Source organism: Dryobates pubescens, chromosome 16 (assembly GCF_014839835.1).
Source record: "Dryobates pubescens isolate bDryPub1 chromosome 16, bDryPub1.pri, whole genome shotgun sequence".
Lineage (NCBI taxonomy): Eukaryota > Metazoa > Chordata > Aves > Piciformes > Picidae > Dryobates > Dryobates pubescens.
The window spans coordinates 175,470-193,925 of NC_071627.1; the positions used below are offsets into that span (position 1 = coordinate 175,470).

General features: G+C 42.4%; 1 protein-coding gene across 1 annotated transcript in view; it reads right to left on the reverse strand.

Annotated features, from left to right (window-relative positions):
• LRPPRC (leucine rich pentatricopeptide repeat containing) overlaps positions 1-17,285 on the reverse strand; it is a 98,530-nt gene extending 81,245 nt beyond the window's left edge. The window contains exons 1-2 of the mRNA XM_009904035.2: positions 17,163-17,285; positions 905-1,110 (exon numbers count right to left, since the gene is read on the reverse strand). Coding sequence (XP_009902337.2) covers positions 905-1,110; positions 17,163-17,272 — 316 coding nt within the window. The 5' untranslated portion in view covers positions 17,273-17,285. The remainder of the gene's footprint in view (positions 1-904; positions 1,111-17,162) is intronic.
• Between the last annotated feature and the right edge of the window lie 1,171 nt (positions 17,286-18,456).

Here is an 18,456-nt window from a genome sequence, read left to right on the forward strand (position 1 = left end):
CTGAAAAAAAGACAAAGCAGTCAAGACCAGAAAGTGTTATCACAAGCAAAAACTAAGTTGTTGAACAGAAAGAGTACAAATTAAAGACTCAGCTTTTAAAGACAGAGCCACAAAACAAAAAAGGTAATCCCAGGTATACAAGTCATTAACAGTCCAGAACAATGCACAGCAAAGTTTAAAACTAAAGTGAAATACTACATGATACCATTAATAAATACTGGCAGTAGTACTTAGTGAGTATACTTAGAAAATCTCTGTTGACTCATAGTAACTGCTACCAAACCTCATCAATTGTCATACCTGGTTTGCAAAGCATTAATACAGTACAGCTGCTTTTAGCCAAAGGGGTATTAAGCCTGCCAGAATGAACAATGCCTTGTCTCTGGACTTTTGGATTATTTCTTGTCCTGAATAATCACAGCTATCTGGCAATGTGGTGACCTGGGGATCACCTCCACATCTCCCTCTACAGTTGTACTTTAAAAAAATAACCTCTTAGGGACAGCACTGTTTATTAGACATTTTATAGGCATACTGTGTAAGCCAAACAGACACAATCCCTCTTCAGAGTGCACAATACAGTTACACAAGGAAGGTGTAGTATTTCCCAATAAAAAAATCCACAGTAAGCAAGGCAATATAATGTTTCTTCAAAGGAATTTGTACTTAATTTTCACAAGACTTATAAATTTCTAAAGACAAAAAGAAAAAAGCAAATGCACATTCACAGAACAGTAACATCTCTGAAGCATTTAAAGTCTGTTCATCAAACTATGCAGCAGATAAACCACTCAAAGACAAAACATAAATGAGAACTCTTTCAACGGATTTCCTTGGTTTAATGAACTGTAATATTGCAACTGTAAATTTAGCTTTTATTTTGTTTTTATTGGAAGCAACTTACCTGTTCTGCACACATCGTGGAAGATTTTTAGTAGAAGGGTTTTAGGGATGCGGCCCGTTTTCCTGACAGAGCTATCCAGCTTGGTTAAAGCCCAGTCAAACTGCCAGGGCCGCCTGCTTTGAATCTCTGAAATTGCTTCTTCTTTAACACTTCCCTCCTGTTGAGGTGCAACTGTAAGGAGCCTTATTTGGTGCATTTGGCTTCTGCTTGAATAAAAACAAACAAATATCGATTACACTTCTGTGAATCACTTTGCAGCCACACTGGTCACACAATGTCACAGTTTCTCTAAAACATCCCACATTGATAGAAACAAACACATTTCATTGGGAAAGATCAAGACCATTGAGTCCAACCTATCACCCAACACCATCTAATCAGCTAAACCATGGCACCAAGTGCCTCATCCAGTGCCCTCTTAAACACTTCCAGTGATAGTGACTCCACCACCTCCCTGGGCAGCACATTCCAATGGCAAATCTCTCTTTCTGTGAAGAATTTCTCTCTCACATTCAGCCTAAACTTCCCCTGGTGCAGCTTGAGACTGTGTCCTCTTGTTCTGGTGCTGCTTGCCTGGGAGAAGAGACAAACCCCCTCCTGGCTACAACCTCCCTTCAGGCAGTTGGGAGACAGCAAGAAGGTCTCCCCTGAGCCTCCTCCAGGCTAAGCAACCCCAGCTCCCTCAGCCTCTGCTTACAGGGCTGTGCTCCAAACCCCTCCCCAGCTTTGTTGCCCTTCTCCGGACACCTTCCAGCAACTCAACATCTTTTCTAAACTGAGGGGCCCAGGACAGGACACAGGACTCAAGGTGTGGCCTAACCAGTGCTGTGTTCAGGGGCAGAATGACCTCCCTGCTCCTGCTGGCCACACTGTTCCTGATCCAGGCCAGGATGCCATTGGCCTTCTTGGACACCTAGGCACACTGCTGGCTCATGTTCAGCCTACTGTCAACCAGTACCCCCAGGTCCCTTTCTGCCTGGCTGATCTCCAGCCACTCTGACCCCAACTTGTAGCACTGCATGGGGTTGTTGTGTCCAATGTGTAGATCCTGGCACTTAGATGTGTAAGATATAAATAAGATATAGTCGAGTACATAGTCTTACAGTGCCAACTGTTTCTCTGAGATTTTCAGTTGGATTCACCTCATGAATTAAATGGTTCAAATACTATTAAAAAAAAAAATCCACAAAACCAACTGAACAAAAACAACCTCCCCCCCAAAAAAGCCCAACAAACAATCAAAAAAAAACCAAACCAAAACAACCCAATTTTTTAAGTCATCCAAGTGCTGTAAAACCCTATTGTCACATTACAGCTCCTCAGCAAAAACTTACACATATTTGAAAAATCACTTCAAGAACAATCTTAGCAATCTCTCCCAGAACACAGCAAACCAAGGCAGCACATGCCACCTTTCTTTTAAATTAAAACACACAGACTAATGCAGAGGCAAATGTTTCCAATAAGTGCTTAAAAAAATGAGGAGATCATTCCCCACTCTGCAGAATTTACACTAATGGGCATGAAGCAACCATCCTATGATGCAGCCCAAATATCAGCTTCGGATGTGTTTACATATTTATTTTCTCAAAATACAGTAAGGTAAGAAAAAGAAACAATGAGAATGTGTTCTTTCTAGCAAACAGTAAGAGCCTGCCCTTTTGCTTTTTTTTTTTTTTTTTACCATTAGAGACAAGTATTTTTGAAAGTCTGCTCTTAATTGTCCTTATAACTGCATAAAATAAACCAGATTATTCTCCTCCAGAAACCATATATGGTGGATGGTAAAAAGTCATTTTGGTCACTTCTGAAATTGCCCTCCGTCATTTCTGCCTCTCAGGACAGCTCCTGAGCTAAAGTTTTGTGGTGTCACAGTATAACAGTACATTAGAGGTTGAAAGGGAACTCCAGAGATCATCAGGTCCAACCCCCTGGCCGTAGCAGCATCACCTAGGGTAGTCCGCACAGGAATGCATCCAGACAGGTTTTGAGTCTCCAGGGAAGGAGACTCCACAAACTCCTGGGCAGCCTGTTCCAGTGCTCCACCACCCTCACTGTAAAGAAGCTTCTTTTCACGTTGAGACAAAATCTTCTATGTTCAAGCTTGTACCCATTTCTTCTTATTATTGCGCACCACCAAAAAGAGCTTGGCCATAACCACCTGACACCCACCCCTCAGATATTCATACACATTGATCAGATCCCCTCTCTGTCTTCTCAAGACTAAATAGCCCCAGGGATCTCGGTCTCTCTTCACAGGGGAGGTGCTCAAGTCTCCTAATCATCCTTGTGCCCCTGTTGGATTCTCTCCAGCAGGTCCCCCTCTCTCTTGAACTGAGAAGCCCAAAACTGGATGCAGTATTCCAGCTGTGGTCTCACCAGGGCAGAGTAGAGGGGCAAAAGAACCTCTCTAGACCTGCTGGACACACTTTTCTTGAAGCACCCCAAGATACCATTGGCTCTCTTGGCCACAAGGGCACATTGTTGTTCCATGGAGAACTTGCTAGGACTCCCAGGTCTTTCCCCATGGAGCTGCCTGTAGTGGTGCATGTTGTTACTCCTCCCCAGATGCAGGCCCTTGCACTTGTCCTTATTGAACTTCATGAGGTTTGCCTGCACCCAGCTCTCCAGCCTGTCCAGATCTCGTTGGATGGCTGCACAACCTGATGGGGTGTCAGCCACCCCCTCAGTTTTGTGTCATCAGGGAACTTGCCCTCATCCAGTGTGGTAGGTTGAGAGAGGGCTTAGCTCTCCCTCCTCCACAGAGTAAGAAACCACAGCTAACTCAGTCGAAGAGCAAAAGCTATATATTTACAAGCATATATGGAAAGCAGGTTATATATAACACAATATATACAGGTATTTACAATATATACACAGAAATACACAGCAAAGACAAATAACACAACAAAAATCCCTCCCTCAGGGAGGGATCCCCTCTTTGGAACCCCCTCTCTCCCCCCCTTACCTCCCTTTTTCCCCAAAAAGGGGTTAGAGAGAGAGAAAGGCAAGTTACTAAGGAAAAGAGTTGTTAGCAAGCTTCAAAAGCCCATGCAGGATTAGTGTTTGCTTATCTGAAGGCCAAATCCAGCAGTTCGCAGAAGAAGCAGGCAGGGAGAACAGGCTGAAACACCAAACTCCCCCAACTCCCAAACCGAACTGAACTGAGGAAAAAATTTTCCAACCGCTTCACAATCTAAAGCTGAATTTTTGTTTATCAACCAATGAAATTCGTTTAGAATATCAGAATGTTTTGGTTCTAGTACCAAAAACATTAGCCAGTGTGTTCCAGCAGTGTTTGTTCTTAAAGGCACAGCCTCAAACGACCACATCCAGGTCATTGATAAAAGTATTGAACAAAACTGAACCCAGTACTGATCCCTGGGGAACATCACTGGCTACAGGCCTCCAAGCTGACTCTGTGCCACTAATGACAACGCTCTGAACTCTGTTGTCAACCCAGTTTTCAATCCACCTCACTGACCAACCGTCTGTGCTGCATTCCCTGAGCTTTTCTGTGAGGATGTTATAGCAGACAGTATCAAAAGCCTTGCTGAAGTCGGGGAATATGACACCCACTGCTCTTCCCTCATCTATCCATTTGGTCATGGTTTCATAGAAGGCTATCAGATTAGTCAGGCAGGATCTCCCCTTGGTGAATCCATGTTGGCTACTCCTGATAACCTTCTTGTCTTCCATGTGGTTGGAAATGACCTCCAGGATGAGCTGCTCCATCATCTTTCCATGGATGGAGGTGAGGCTGACTGGTCTGTAGTTGCCTGAGTCCTCCTTCTTGCCTTTTTTGAAGACTGGAGTGACATTCGTTTTCTTCCAGTCATCAGGCACCTCTCCTGTTCTCCATGACTTTTCAAACATGATGGAGAGAGGTTCAGCAACACCATCAGCCAGCTCTCACAGCACTCATGAATGCACCCCATTGAGGCCCACGGATTTGTGTCTTCAGTTGGTGTAAGAGATCTCTAACCCAGTCCTGACTGACCAGTGGAGTGTCCTCCCCTCCAGTTCTCCTCCCTTGCTTCCAGAGACTGAGGTTCCTGAGGGCTGGTCTTAGGAGGCAAAGAAAGCATTCAGCAATTGTGCCATCTGTGCATCATCAGTTACCATAGCTCCCATATCATTCAGCAGTGGGCCTACCTTTTGCCTGCTCTTCCTTTTATCATTGATGTATTTGAAAAAACTCTTCATGTTTTCTTTCAACCCCTGATAAGACTCAGTTCCAAGAGGGCTTTGGCCTTCCTTGTTGCATCTCTACATTCTCTGGCAATATTTCTATAATACTCTCAATGCACCAGACCATTTTTCCATACATTGTAAACCTCCTTTTTCTTTCTGAGTTTTCCTAAGAGCTCCTTACTTATCCATGCAGGTCTTCTCCCTTACTTGTGTTGTTTGTTTGTTTTTTCCCCAAGGGAATACATATTTCTTGAGCTTGGAGGATGCAATGTTTGAATATTAACCATCTCTCTTGGGCCCCCCTTCCTTCTAGAGCCCTAGCCCACTGGGTATTTCTAAGTAGAGTCTTCAAGAGGGCAAAGTTAGCTCTCTTAAAGTCCAGGGTTGAAATTTTATTTATCACCCTGCTTCTTTGTCTGTTGATATTAAACCCTAACATGTCATGCTCACTACAGCCAAGACTACCCCCAACCTTAACATCTACAACCAGTCCTCCTTTGTTTGTTAATACCAGGTCCAGCATTGCAGTCCTCCTTTTTGGTTCATCAACTACCTGCAGGAGAAAGTTGTCATCAATGCACTGCAGGAACCTTTTGGACTGTTTATGCTTGGCTGTGTGTCTATCCAACTAATGTATCAGAGTGGCACTTGATGTTGAGGCTACTCAAGTGGCACCAGGGCACTTGATCTTGAGGCTACTTCCAGCTGCCTGTAGAAGGCCTCATCAACAGCTTCTTCCTGGTTCAGTGGTCTGTAGTAAACACCCACAACCATTGTCATCCATGTTTGCATGTCCCTTCACTCTTACCCATAAGCTTTCAACACCTTTATCATTTCCCCCTAGGTTAAGCTCAACATATTCTAGTTGCCTATTCACATAGAGAGCAACTCCACCACCTTGCCTTGTCAGTCTGTCCTTCCTAAAAAGTACACAGTCATCCATAACCACATTCCAGTCATGAGAGCTGTCCCACCATGGCTCTGAGACTGCGACAAGGTCATAGCCCTGTAACTGTCCCCAGATTTCTAGTTCTCTTGCTAGTTCGTCTCCTCTCCTTCAGGCTCAGTTCTGCCTCCTTCCCAGTCATTCCTTTGGGATAGCTTGCATTATATTCAGACACCTCTGTGAGCTTAACTCACTAACCGAGCACAATACCAATCTGGCCACTTCTATACAAAAAAACAAATAAAACCCAATTACTACTCCACGAGATTAGAACAGAAACATCTCCCAGACATACAAAACCCACCAGAATGAAACACACAAAAAGGGAGTAGAAATAGGTGGCTAAAAGCAGAGGAACTGGGCAGGGGGAAAGAAACAGAAACACCACTTCTGGCAGTAAGCAGCTGCACAGATGATCACTTGGAAACACTTTTCTTGTTACAGTAATGCCATCTCTCACTTAGAAGTATTTCTGAGGGTGCCATTTTTCCTGATTCTTTCATTTCTTCTCCTTCTCCCTCATGATATAACCAGACAAGGTACTTTCCATAAAACAGAAATCCTTAGGCTAACTAGAGTAAAATCCAGTAGCAGGTCAAGAAAAACTACTAAACCTGAAGTCCTATTGGGTGTAATAACTAAATGAGGTGTCCACAACTTAAACTCTTTAATAACATATAAATAACAATGTTCAACTAAAAAAGCACAAAGATTGCAAATTCTTTATTTTTTATTAAAGGTATAGGTAAGAAAATAAAAGATATTACCCACTCATCAAAAAAAGCTACTTGAAAGCTTTTCAGACTACTTCAAGTCAGGTTGGAAAAAATGCTTTGGAAGCAAGCCTTTGTAATACAGAAATTCATACTTTGATTTCCAATATCAAAGTGACCAAAATTTCTGTACTTCAGATTATAATGTCTTTTTCTATTACAACCTGTTGTTTTCTGTTGTTTTGAAGTATTTTGCAAGTTCCTGAATTAGATCTTAGGCCACATAGCACACTTGTGACCACAAACTGATATCTACATGTCTTAGCTGAAATGCCAATCTGTTTTAAGAAAGCCATCAAACATTTTGAACTTCCATAGCTCCATCTGATTAAGTTTGAGGATAAAAACAGTATGTATGCTGGTTAACAGTACGAGAGGATGCTAAACTTTCATTTGTTACTAACCTCTCCTTGCTTAGCATTCAGGATAATGCTGTTTAAAACTTAAGTTTAGAATATTATAGTTTACCAGTTGCATACTGCAAAATACTATACTCTTACATGAAGTGTTATTTTTATACACTCACTTAACCTTCTGAAAGATCAGCAGAAGTGGGTATTTCTATTTACAACCCACACGCTCCCCAGATATTATCAAATTTGGTACTGGCATTTCTGTGAATTTATACTGATTAAAGGGATTTTATGAAATGGCAACATTAGAGTCTGAGTTTCAGCTTTAGACAGGGGAGAACAGTATGAAAGTACAGAACGACCTGAGGAATTCAAACTTCCACTGACCTCCACCTACATTATCATTATCAATCTGAAATATGTCTACCATCAAGACTCAGGTGTAGACTTTTAGCACGATTTAAGGCACTGTGCAATACTTAGCCAGTGCCATAGCAAATATGTGTTAAAAGCGACAGTGGCTTTGAAAGCCTGGATGAAGTTGCAGGTATCCAGTGTCTCAAATCTGGTTCTTAGTGCTACAAATCACCTAAGAACAAAAAACTTAGGAAGTGGTGGGGAGGAAAGAGTTCATTACTCTCAAAGAATAAACAGCAGACCAGAAAGCTTAAAGAGTAAAAATAATTTTTAAAAAATCAAACAAACAAATGAAGGGACACAGTACCAGGTTTGATTTCAGGCAATCAAGTGAAGGAGAGAAGAACATAATTGACTACATACTTACTGCAAATTGATACTAATGGCACGACCTTCATATGACACAAAATGCAGCAGTTATCAATGCATCAGGCACCTTCAAATTCTTTAATTTTTAAAAGTTGAGAAAGAGCTCATAATTAAGATGAATAAAAAAAGGAAAAGCTAAGTTAAAAATTAAGAAGGCCATGTCTGCAGTCAGGAAGTAACAAAACTGCAGCAAGCCTTTTAAATACTATAAAGATTATTTTAGAAAACACATGCATTTCTTCAAATGGAAAAAAATTATGGATCATAAACTGTTTAGCTTTCAAACAATGTTAACTGCAACTGTACTACGTTGGTGAGAGCAGGAAAGAACAAGCTAAGCAAATCCTGGAAACTTTTAAGATACGTTATATTTAAGACACACTAATGGACCTACCTCAACCTCCAGTCCTTTGGAATTACCTTCAAAAATTTATGAAAGCTATGGGAAAAAAAGATCACTAAAAAATACAAACTTTGTATGTGACAGGACAATGTAGGTGACAACCTCATAGGCAAAACAAGGAGTTACAATGTACTTCTAGTTACAAAAATATGGGTGCAGTAGTTGTTAAAAACAAAACAAAACAAAACAAAAACTACATTAAAATGTGCTGATCAGGGTTTGTTGCAAAATCAGGCATGTATTTTGTGGCATTCTAAATTAAGCTCTCTCTTGTCCCAACTGGGACAGGATTGGCCCATTGAATAATCTCAATACCAATTTGGGTGAGAGAACAGTTAATAAACTTAGTCAATTTGTATACAACACCATAGGGGCAGCAAACTCTAAGGAGAGCCCCAGGCTTCAGAGTTATCTTGATTACTAGATGCAACAGTCTGGCATCAACAAATTCAATACAGACCAAAGAAAACTGTATGTCTTGGACCAAGAAAGAACTGCAACAAAACAAAGCAAACAAACATAAAAACATAAGATAGTGTACGGTTGACTAGATAACAGTACAGCCAAAAATGCACTGAAAGTGAGCCACTGATATATGTGAAACATCAGGGAGCAAAAGAGAAAAATTCTTCAAGTTCTTACAAATGTAACATAGGTAAAATACAGAGAATTATTCTGTTTATGATGTTGTGTTTAGTCAGAAAAAAAAAAACACCCACAGGTAAGTCTGTACTCATCTATCCCAGCCTACAATCCAGGCTGAGAAGCAACTGTACCTAATCCATCAGCCATCACAGTGGTAACAGTAAACTGTTGTAATATTTACCTGTAATGAAATATTAGAACAAAATACTCGGACAGTTAAACCTTCTAATTTGGAAGTTTTAAAAGTAAGATTAAGAGGGGCAAAAACACAACAAGCAAAATGAAAAAAACAAGCAAACAAACCCCCCCCAAAACCAAACAAAATACCAGCCACTCAAACAACCCCCAAAAACTATAATGCATGACCTTGATATTTCTGATCAAGCCTCAGAGCTAAATGTTGGATTATACAGTCTTGTGCTTTAGCTGTATTTTTTCATTCATTCTAATTAATTTTGTTTAGAATTAAATGCTGTGCTACACCAAAAAATGCATCCTTCTCCAAGGGCTGTAACAAGTGCCAAGTACTTTTCATCAATTACCTTTAAACAGCATATTAAGATTTTCTCCATGTGAAACCCCACATTTGCAAGCACATGAAGCTGCACCATAAACCTCAGATCTGTTTGAAAGAGCAATGTCATTCTTCACCAGCATGTGTAGTTTACTACACTTCAGAATTGCCTACCTGCCCTATCCTATTCAAAAGGATATATGAAGCCCCATAGTGACCTCATTTCTACTCCCACAATCAAAAGACTAAAAGTAGCTTTCCTGAGCCTTTACATAATTGTAGCTTTACACCATTTTCAGCTTTGTCTCAACAACTGTGAGGATTAAAGAAGTAGACCTGGTTAATCCATTATACTCTTGTAATCCCAACACAAAACCAATCCCTAGTTAGCGGCAACTCTTCACCTCTAATTTAGCTTAGAACATTTGAAAATTATTTGGACAGTTTAGTGAGTATCTCAGTACAGTTCCAACATACTTACACATTTTCCGTATTTCCAGAGCAGTGCTTTTAATTTTCCTGCTGGAACACATCTTACACACCAGGCTAAGTAACAAATGTCCCTCTTTCCCAAAACTCAAAAAGTAGGTAGCTCCACTGCTCTTTCTGGCAGCAGGAGAAAGTTTACTTTCTGTAGAACTTAACCAATTCCAACATGAAAACAAACAAATAAACAAAAACCCAAACCAACCAACCACTAAAGCCATCATATGGATATTTGCCTCCTTTAATTGAAGCCACACTAAAGACAGCCGTTACGCTTTTTCTAAGAAAAGTACTAAGTATTTCATACTACAAGAAATAGTTTTCAATAGATAAGCCATGCTCAAAGTTGAACAATGGTAAACTTAAGAGCTGAAGTTCATTACTGTACATAAAATCAATATAGACTTACCACAAGTTAAATTTACTAAGTAGAAGACTAAATATACCACTTCTGAACACTCAGCGTGATTTACATGACTGCTAAAAGGGGGACACCTAGTCAGAGGGTCTATTTCTCCTGACCTAGCTATAATCACCTTCAAAAAAGGACCACAACATTCAGGCCGGTGTATCCTTGTTTCAATGAGAGTAGGATCCTACAAGAGAGCAAATGTTATGGGTTTGGTTTTGGATAGACTAGAAACCTTAAGTTTCTTGGAGAAGGTCTAAAAACTCTGCCTAAATCATTTGCAAGAAGCAAAGCAGAACTTTGGTTTTGTGCTGTTTCTTAGGAAGTCTCAAGATATTTTGCATTAGTAAAACACAAGTGAACAGCTTGTGAAACTATACTGGAATAAAGTATCACTTCAGTATTACAAAAAGCAAATCTCCTTAATGTCACCTCTGCATTTAAAGCACATTAACTCTATCATTTTGCTAACATAATAAAGCATTCTGCTCTACATTTTTGTCCACCAGTAATGGATTGCTGAGTAGGATGGTGAATTGCCAAAGGCAACTCATTTTTTAATTTGTGACTTCCACCACCCCTGTATCTGAAGCAAGATTCTTCAAAAGTGTATTATTACTCCCATCTCATCAGGTCTTTACAATGTATTAGAAGTTACATGGTATTAGAAATGCTGTGTCCAGCAGGAGTAGGGCAGCGATTGTCCTCAGCTCTGTTGAGGCTGCACCTCAAGTGTAGTGTTCCTCAATATAAGAGAGATGTTGAGACTCTGGAGTGAGTGCAGAGGAGGACAACTCAGCTGGTGAAGGGCTTGGGGAATAAATCTTATGAAGAGCAACTGAAGGAGCTGGGGCTGTTTAGTTTGAGAAAGAGGAGGCTCAGACCTCATTGCTGTCTACAATTACCTGAAAGGATGTCGTAGAGAGGCTGCTGCTGGTCTCTTCTCACAGGTAATTAGTAAGAGAACAAGAGGGAACAGCCTCAAGCTGCAATTGGACAGGTTTAGACTGGACATTAGGAAAAAAAATCTCATAGGAAGAGTGGTCAGGCATTAGAATGTGCTGTCCAGGGAGGTGGTTGAGTCACCAACCCTGGATGTGTGTAAAGGTTGTTTGGATGTGGTGCTTGGGGATATGGTTTAGGGGTGAACCTTGTAGAGTAGGGTTATCAGTTGAACATGTGACAACTTGTAAAGCATTGCATATGGCACTCCCTTACTAACCCCATCAGGAAACACTTCTCTGAACAGAACACAGATCCTGTTAAAAGCAGGTTCCTCTACATCACAGTATGTTGTTTTGAGAGATGCTCTTTGCTTTGCAATCCTGAAAAACCTACACACTGTAGATGTGAGAGCAAAGCCAAAGATATTTTGGAAGACCTGCATGCAGAGATTCCACTTGATTTACTTCCCCAGCTACGCTTTCATGATCTGTGCCTAAGAATCCTTAATGTTCCCCTTCTCTCAGAACAGATAGGGTGTTAGCTACAGAACAGTACCCCAGCACACACACATCCTGCAGTACAGTTCATCAATACAGCTTCAATTATCCCATATTAAACAGTCACTCCACAGGGTTCCTCTCTTCTTCTTTTGCTCATGATCCCACCCTTCTAGAGTTATCAGATTCTTAACTGATCCAACAAAACCTTTCCATCCATCAGAAAATGCTTTATTTACCTCCAAGCAAATGAAACCACATCCAAGGAACACCCTGATTTATAGCAGGACAAATTGGCCATCAGTGGAAGGGGGGTCAGTATGAGAAGAACAGAGCAATACCCTTCCTCCCAACCCTAATTTTCCCACAGCAGCATGACATAACATCAAACTGTAACATAATCACCTACAATATGCAGAATAAAGTCCCCAAAAGATATTATCATGTTAATTCAAAATCTTTTCTGAACATTCATCACTTGAGAGGCCTATAAAAGCATTCTTGTCAGCAAAAAGTTCCAGCAAATAATCTGTACTACATAAATTAGCACAGTGCTCAATTTGCTGTTGTAGATCTGAAGTTTGTTGTACTGGTCTGTCATCTTCCTAAAACTGCATGGCATGAGAGGAATAACATAAAGCTCATTAAATTCCACATCACATAGTGGAGGTGCATTGCACAGTAGAGGGGAAATAGAATTCACATTGCATAGTAGAGGGACACAGTAAATTTGCTTTAGATACAATTTGCTGTGAAATGCTTCTCAACCAACCAATGAAGGGAGATACCCATCTACTGTCCTAACCCATTTTGGGAAGATGGTTACATTAAACTTTAGAGAAATACAATGCTTCAATAAAAATCTCTTATTGAAAGTGAACAGTTGCTTTTACACATCTCTGAAAGCCATAACAAATATGCAATTTTTCTGTAACCACTATTGCCATGAAAGTTGCAAATCTGCCTCTGAACTAACTGTATTATGTCCAATGCTAAAAGGAACCATACCAAGCACATGTAAAACAGTCATTTCCCCAGTGCTCTTGCAAAACAGTAAAAGCATTCCTTGACACTTATTTACTCCCAAAACTCTGGAGTTTTTTCCCCCAGTATTCAAATTAGAACTTTATCAACATTCTCTTAAATTTTTCTGCAGTGGACTGCATTCCACTCTCAAAATACCATCTCGAGACCTGAAGAGCAAGTCAAAAAGTTGTCCATATGTCATTCTAGTTCTTCAAGAGTGGTACATTTCCAGAAATTAAGATTAGGTAGAAAAAACACTCAACAATTAATAGTTACTTAAAGTAAAAAAACTGCTTGAGATCACATGCTTATATGTGCCACTGCAGTTCATAAATGTTACATTCACTTTATACTTTGGTCCTAGAGCATCACTTCTGCACTTGGATACCTAAACACAAACAGGAAAGTGACACTAAGACAAAGACTCTGGGTGAAAAATTATTTAGGAATTACATTACTGGACAGAAAGAATGCACAAATTTAGGTGTGCTGCTCAGTCTCAGTAAGTCACAGTTTAGACCAAAACCTAAAAGCCACAAAACAAATACCACAGCTCCTTCCTGTTCTCTACCAAGTACCTCTCACACAGAATGGTTTGGGTTTGGAAGGGACCTCAAAGATCACATAGTTAACTAAACCTAGCCTAGGGTTTCAGCATGATGTCCCATGTATGATCCTATTTATACTTAAAAATTTATAAGAGAGTATAATTTAATGGAAAAAAAAAAAACCAAAAACACCACATCATTTGTGAGGAATAAAACCACAATCAAAAAACCAAGCCCCAGCTGTCAAGAGTCAAATTATTATCACATAAAGCACTTCTCAATTTCTTTCCAGCAATGCAGTTATAGGGGAAAAAAAAAGCAGTTAGTCCTTCAAGAAGTCATACATGAATTATGGTGAATGTAACTCCTCACAACAAACTCATTTAGGTAATCAAGCTGTCAAGTTGAGAAAAACTAAAATCAGCTCAATTACCACAAAGCAGAAAAAAATATTCAGGATTTTCAGCTAACTAAACTTGCAGCTCTGTTGGCAACTGGTGTTTTCCTGGTCCTTCCTGCATAGGTCTACTGCATCTGTCACACCAACTTTGGCATTTAACAATCTCTTACACTTCAACCATGGCAGTCTGGTGAAGTCCCTGCTGGCTAGAAAAGGGGAAACATAACCTCCATCTTCAAAAAGGGAAAAAATGAAGACTCCAGAAATTATAAGCCTGATAGCCTCATCTCTGTGCCTGGTAAGATCATGGAGCAGATCTTCCTGAAGTCTTAGCTAAGGCATGCAGAAAACAGAGAAGAGGCAATTTATGGTAACCAACATGACTTCTCCGAAGGCAAATCATGCCTCACAAACTTGGTAGCTTTCTCTGACAGAGTTACAGCATCAGTGGATAAGAGAAGAGCAATTAATGCCATTTATGTGAACTTGTGTAAAGCATTTGACACTCTCCTGCATGACATCCTGGGCACCAAATTGGGAAAGGGTCCACCCACTTGAATGGTGGACCACTTGCTACACAAGGAATTGGCTAGATAGCCAAACTCAGAGAGCTGCAGTCAACAGCTTCATGTCCAAATGGAGGCCAGTGACAAGTGGTGTCGCTCAGGGGTCAGTACTATGACCAGTGCTGTTTAACATCTTTGTCAGCAATACGGGCAGCGGCATACAGCACACCATCAGCAAGCCTGCAGATGACACAGAGCTGTGTGGTCTGGCTGACACACTGGACGGAAGGGATGCCATCCAGAGAGACTGGGACTGGCTTGAAAGGCGGGCCCACGACAACTTCCTGAAGTTCAACAAGGCCCAGTACAAGGTCTGTGAGTGACCTTGTCTACTGGAAGGTGTCCCTACCCCTGGAAGGGGGTTGGAACTAGATGATCTTTAAGGTCCCTTCCAATCTAAAGCATTCTATGAATCTATGAACCACTAAAACCAGCAGAAAACTATTCTTTTTTTAGGTAAGATTTTGGTCAGGCATCCAAACAAAATCAGCTTGCAATAGGATTGATAAGCGCTAAAGGTAGTGCAAGCAGCAATGACTTCAGTATTTTACTAGTGGGACTTCCCTCTAGTTCTCTGACTCTCTTCTGTTTCTATCCCTGTCTCTCGAACCAGTTCTGGAAACTCACCAAGTCCTCTGCTGAACATATTTATCTACAAAGGCAAAAAACTACTCTGGTTTTCTACCAGGAACTAAGTTAACATTGACTCAGAGGGACCACCAAGGCTGCAACAAGGAACAGGAAAGACAAGACAGAGCTTTCTCCCGTTAGTAGCACTACACTGTTATGTCAGCTCATAAAATTTGGTCTGTACATTTAATATTTCTATATGCTAAAATTTCATGCCAAAAGTTGTCTATACCGTTCTTTGGTCATTTAATAAAAGTAGTTATGAATGCTAACTAATGCTGCATGTGAATACTTTCTTTCAGATAATAATGCTGTGTTTCCATATTCAGAGCTTATGGCAACATTAGCTGCTATCTGAATAATGTCTGAGGTGACACTTCCACACACCAGGAGCATCATATCCTCTTCTCACACTGGATCTTCAGTAGGTTTTACAATGGAAAAACCCAGTAAATGGACATAGCCTTAGAGAAAATGGATGCAAACATCTATTTAGCTAGGCAGTTATATTTACAAATTATTTACAATTATTTTTACACAATGTTTTAGTTAACAACTGTACTGTAATTACAGCAAGTAATTTGAAATACATTGAAGTTAAGCATCTCAATCTATTCCCAACTCCCTCTTTTAAAATTTAGAAATTGAGCAAAAAAATCTCATCTCATTGAGACTCAGAAGCCATAAACAAACCTTTGTCACATTCACAAGCAGTCTGAGAACGAGCTGACATTTAAGTAACCTTCAGTGTTAAAAAAAATTTGCTCTCATCTTTATGTAGTTATAACAGCCTACTCACTATGGGTAACACAAAACAATACATACCAAACTCTGATAAAGTTATCATCTGCAGAAGGTGCTGCCTTCTTAAGACAGATAATTAAGGAAGTAGTTATGGAAGGAACAAGCTTGCCTATACACCAGAATGCTAACATCATCTTTAAGAGCTCTTTTTCAAAAAGTGCATTGAAAAAAAGCTATGGTGTGTTTTGTATACGCATCTATTCTGATATATTTGTTCACATATTCAGGGCTGAGCCTTGTGCACTTCTGTATCACAGTATCACAGTATACCTAAGGTTGGAAGAGACCCCAAGGATCATCGAGTCCAACCTGCCTCCACAGACCTCATAACTAGATCATGGCACCAAGTGCCACGTCCAATCTCCTCTTGAACACCTCCAGGGACGGTGACTCCACCACCTCCCTGGGCAGCACATTCCAATGACGAACGACTCGCTCAGTGAAGAACTTTCTCCTCACTTCGAGTCTAAAGCTCCCCTGGTGGTATCTAACTATGTGACCAAAACAAACATCCCAAATGTGGAGCACTGCAGTGCATCGCTACCACAGAGAAAGCTAAGCTCCTCCAAAAGTGTGTTTTTTGGTTTGTTGCTTGTTTTTTTTTTCTTTTTCCATTAAAGTAAGATGTACTCATATCAAGGAATGAGTTGTGCATGTGAACCTCCTGCAGGGCACCAACTATGTGCTAGCGGTTAAAACAATGATTAGGATGGACATAGGTGGCCTGAGTTTTCCACCCCACCTGTGTGACAGAAGATAGGGAATCACAGGAAAGGAATTAACGCTATTCCTTCCTCGTGGTAACAAACCCAGCGGAGTCTGACCTGCAGAGGAATAAGCCCACATTCCAACTGTGAGCCCACGTGGCCACACTCAATTACTGCTGATCTGTGCCTGGTCTCTCCATTTCTCCTTGATTCCCCCTCTACACAGCCTGTGCCACTCTAACAGTGTCCTCCGAAAGCCTAAGCCTCTTGTTCTTCACAGAGGCAAGGACCCTGCTTTTGTTTGAGCTCCAAGAAGATACTGCTGCGGAAGAAGCAAGTTCACCCGCGCCAACGCAGACAGAGGGAAACGGGGCTCCTCCGCGGCCTTTAACCCCGAGGTAACCTTACCGCGCACAGGCGGCGGGAAGCCGCGGGGCGTGGCCCCAGGGCTCCCACCAGCATGCCAGAGGATTGGCGCAACATGGGCCAACGGCTGCGGGGCTACGGCCCCGAGCGCACGAGATGGCCCAGCCGGCAATGCCCTTGGTCAAGAGGACTCTGCCAACCCCGCCGCGTCCCGCGCCGCCTCATCGGCCTGTCCGCAGCCCCGCAGCGTAAGGTCTCACCTGGCGAGCGGCGGCGGGCGGGCGATCACGGCCGCAGGCGGGCGGAGGAGGGAGAGGAGGCGTGGGCATAGCGCCCGCAGACGCCCGGCAGAACTCAGCAGCGCAGCCATGACCGCCGGACGCGAAGGAGCACGTGACCCGAACGCCACACTACTGCGCAGGCGCACCAGGGGGCAAAGGGACGGTAGGCGACGGCGCTCCGCCTCCGCCGGGCCACGTGACGGGAGGAACCATTCTTCATGGGGGGAGCGAGGTCTGGTCTGCTCTTAGAAGGGGCTTTCTCAAGCTGCAGCTTGCTTCTAACTCTCACTTTGTGCTACTGATGCGACGTTCCACGTAAAGTCGACGGCGCAGACCCAACCTCTGATTGGGTGGACCGGTAGCCAATCCGGAGCCGCTTTCAGCGGAAGGCGGTTGGAGCAGTGCTGTTAGCAGGGCAAAGCGTGGGCTTGGCGTGTTTCCTGGAGGCGGAAGGGAACAGGTAGCAGCTCTCCCGGGAGTGGGTCGCTGATGTGCGCGCTGTTCCTGCAGCTCTGCGCTAGGTGATGTTTGGCCCGCGAGGGTCTTGCGAGTGGGTGGTACCCGCTTGTCCTTGCCTGCAGAAGGCAGTGGCGAGGGCGATGGGGCGCGCGGCCCAGGGGCTCCCGCCGTTCTGCGGGCCGGCGCTGACGATGAAGGCGGCAGCCTGGAGGGAGAAGGGCGGCTCCTGGGGGCTTCTGCTCTCGGTGGTGGGAGCGGGATGGAACCGCCATTCGCTGTGCCTTACTTCATACGCTGCTAAGAACACGGGAGGTAGCGTGCAAATGCGAAGAAATCCCTCAGCTTCCTCTGTCGAGAATAAGGAAAACTCCGTCTTAGTGGGTCATCCGTGTTGCTCCCAGAAAGCAGTTCTTGCACAGTTGGGAAAGCCACTCGTGACGCTGCCATCAGCCTTTACATGGTTACAGAGGCCTCTGAAATGTCATCCCCTGCTTCCTTCTGGGAACGAACCGAGAGTGAGGGGCAGATGGACGAACTCTAATAAAAAAACGTTTTAACTGTACATATTTACCAATATGCTGTTTGCACTGACACTTGATTTTGGCATGCAAGTTAACCTGGTTCCTATGGCATCATTATGAAGTGTTAACTTACATAGTTACTTCACAGCATCACAGTATATTAGAGGTTGGAAGGGACCTCAAGAGATCATCGGGTCCAACCCCCCTGCCAAAGCAGCATCACTTAGGGTAGTCACAGAGGTTTTGAAAGTCTCCAGAGAAGGAGACTCCACAGCCTGGGCAGCCTGTTCCAG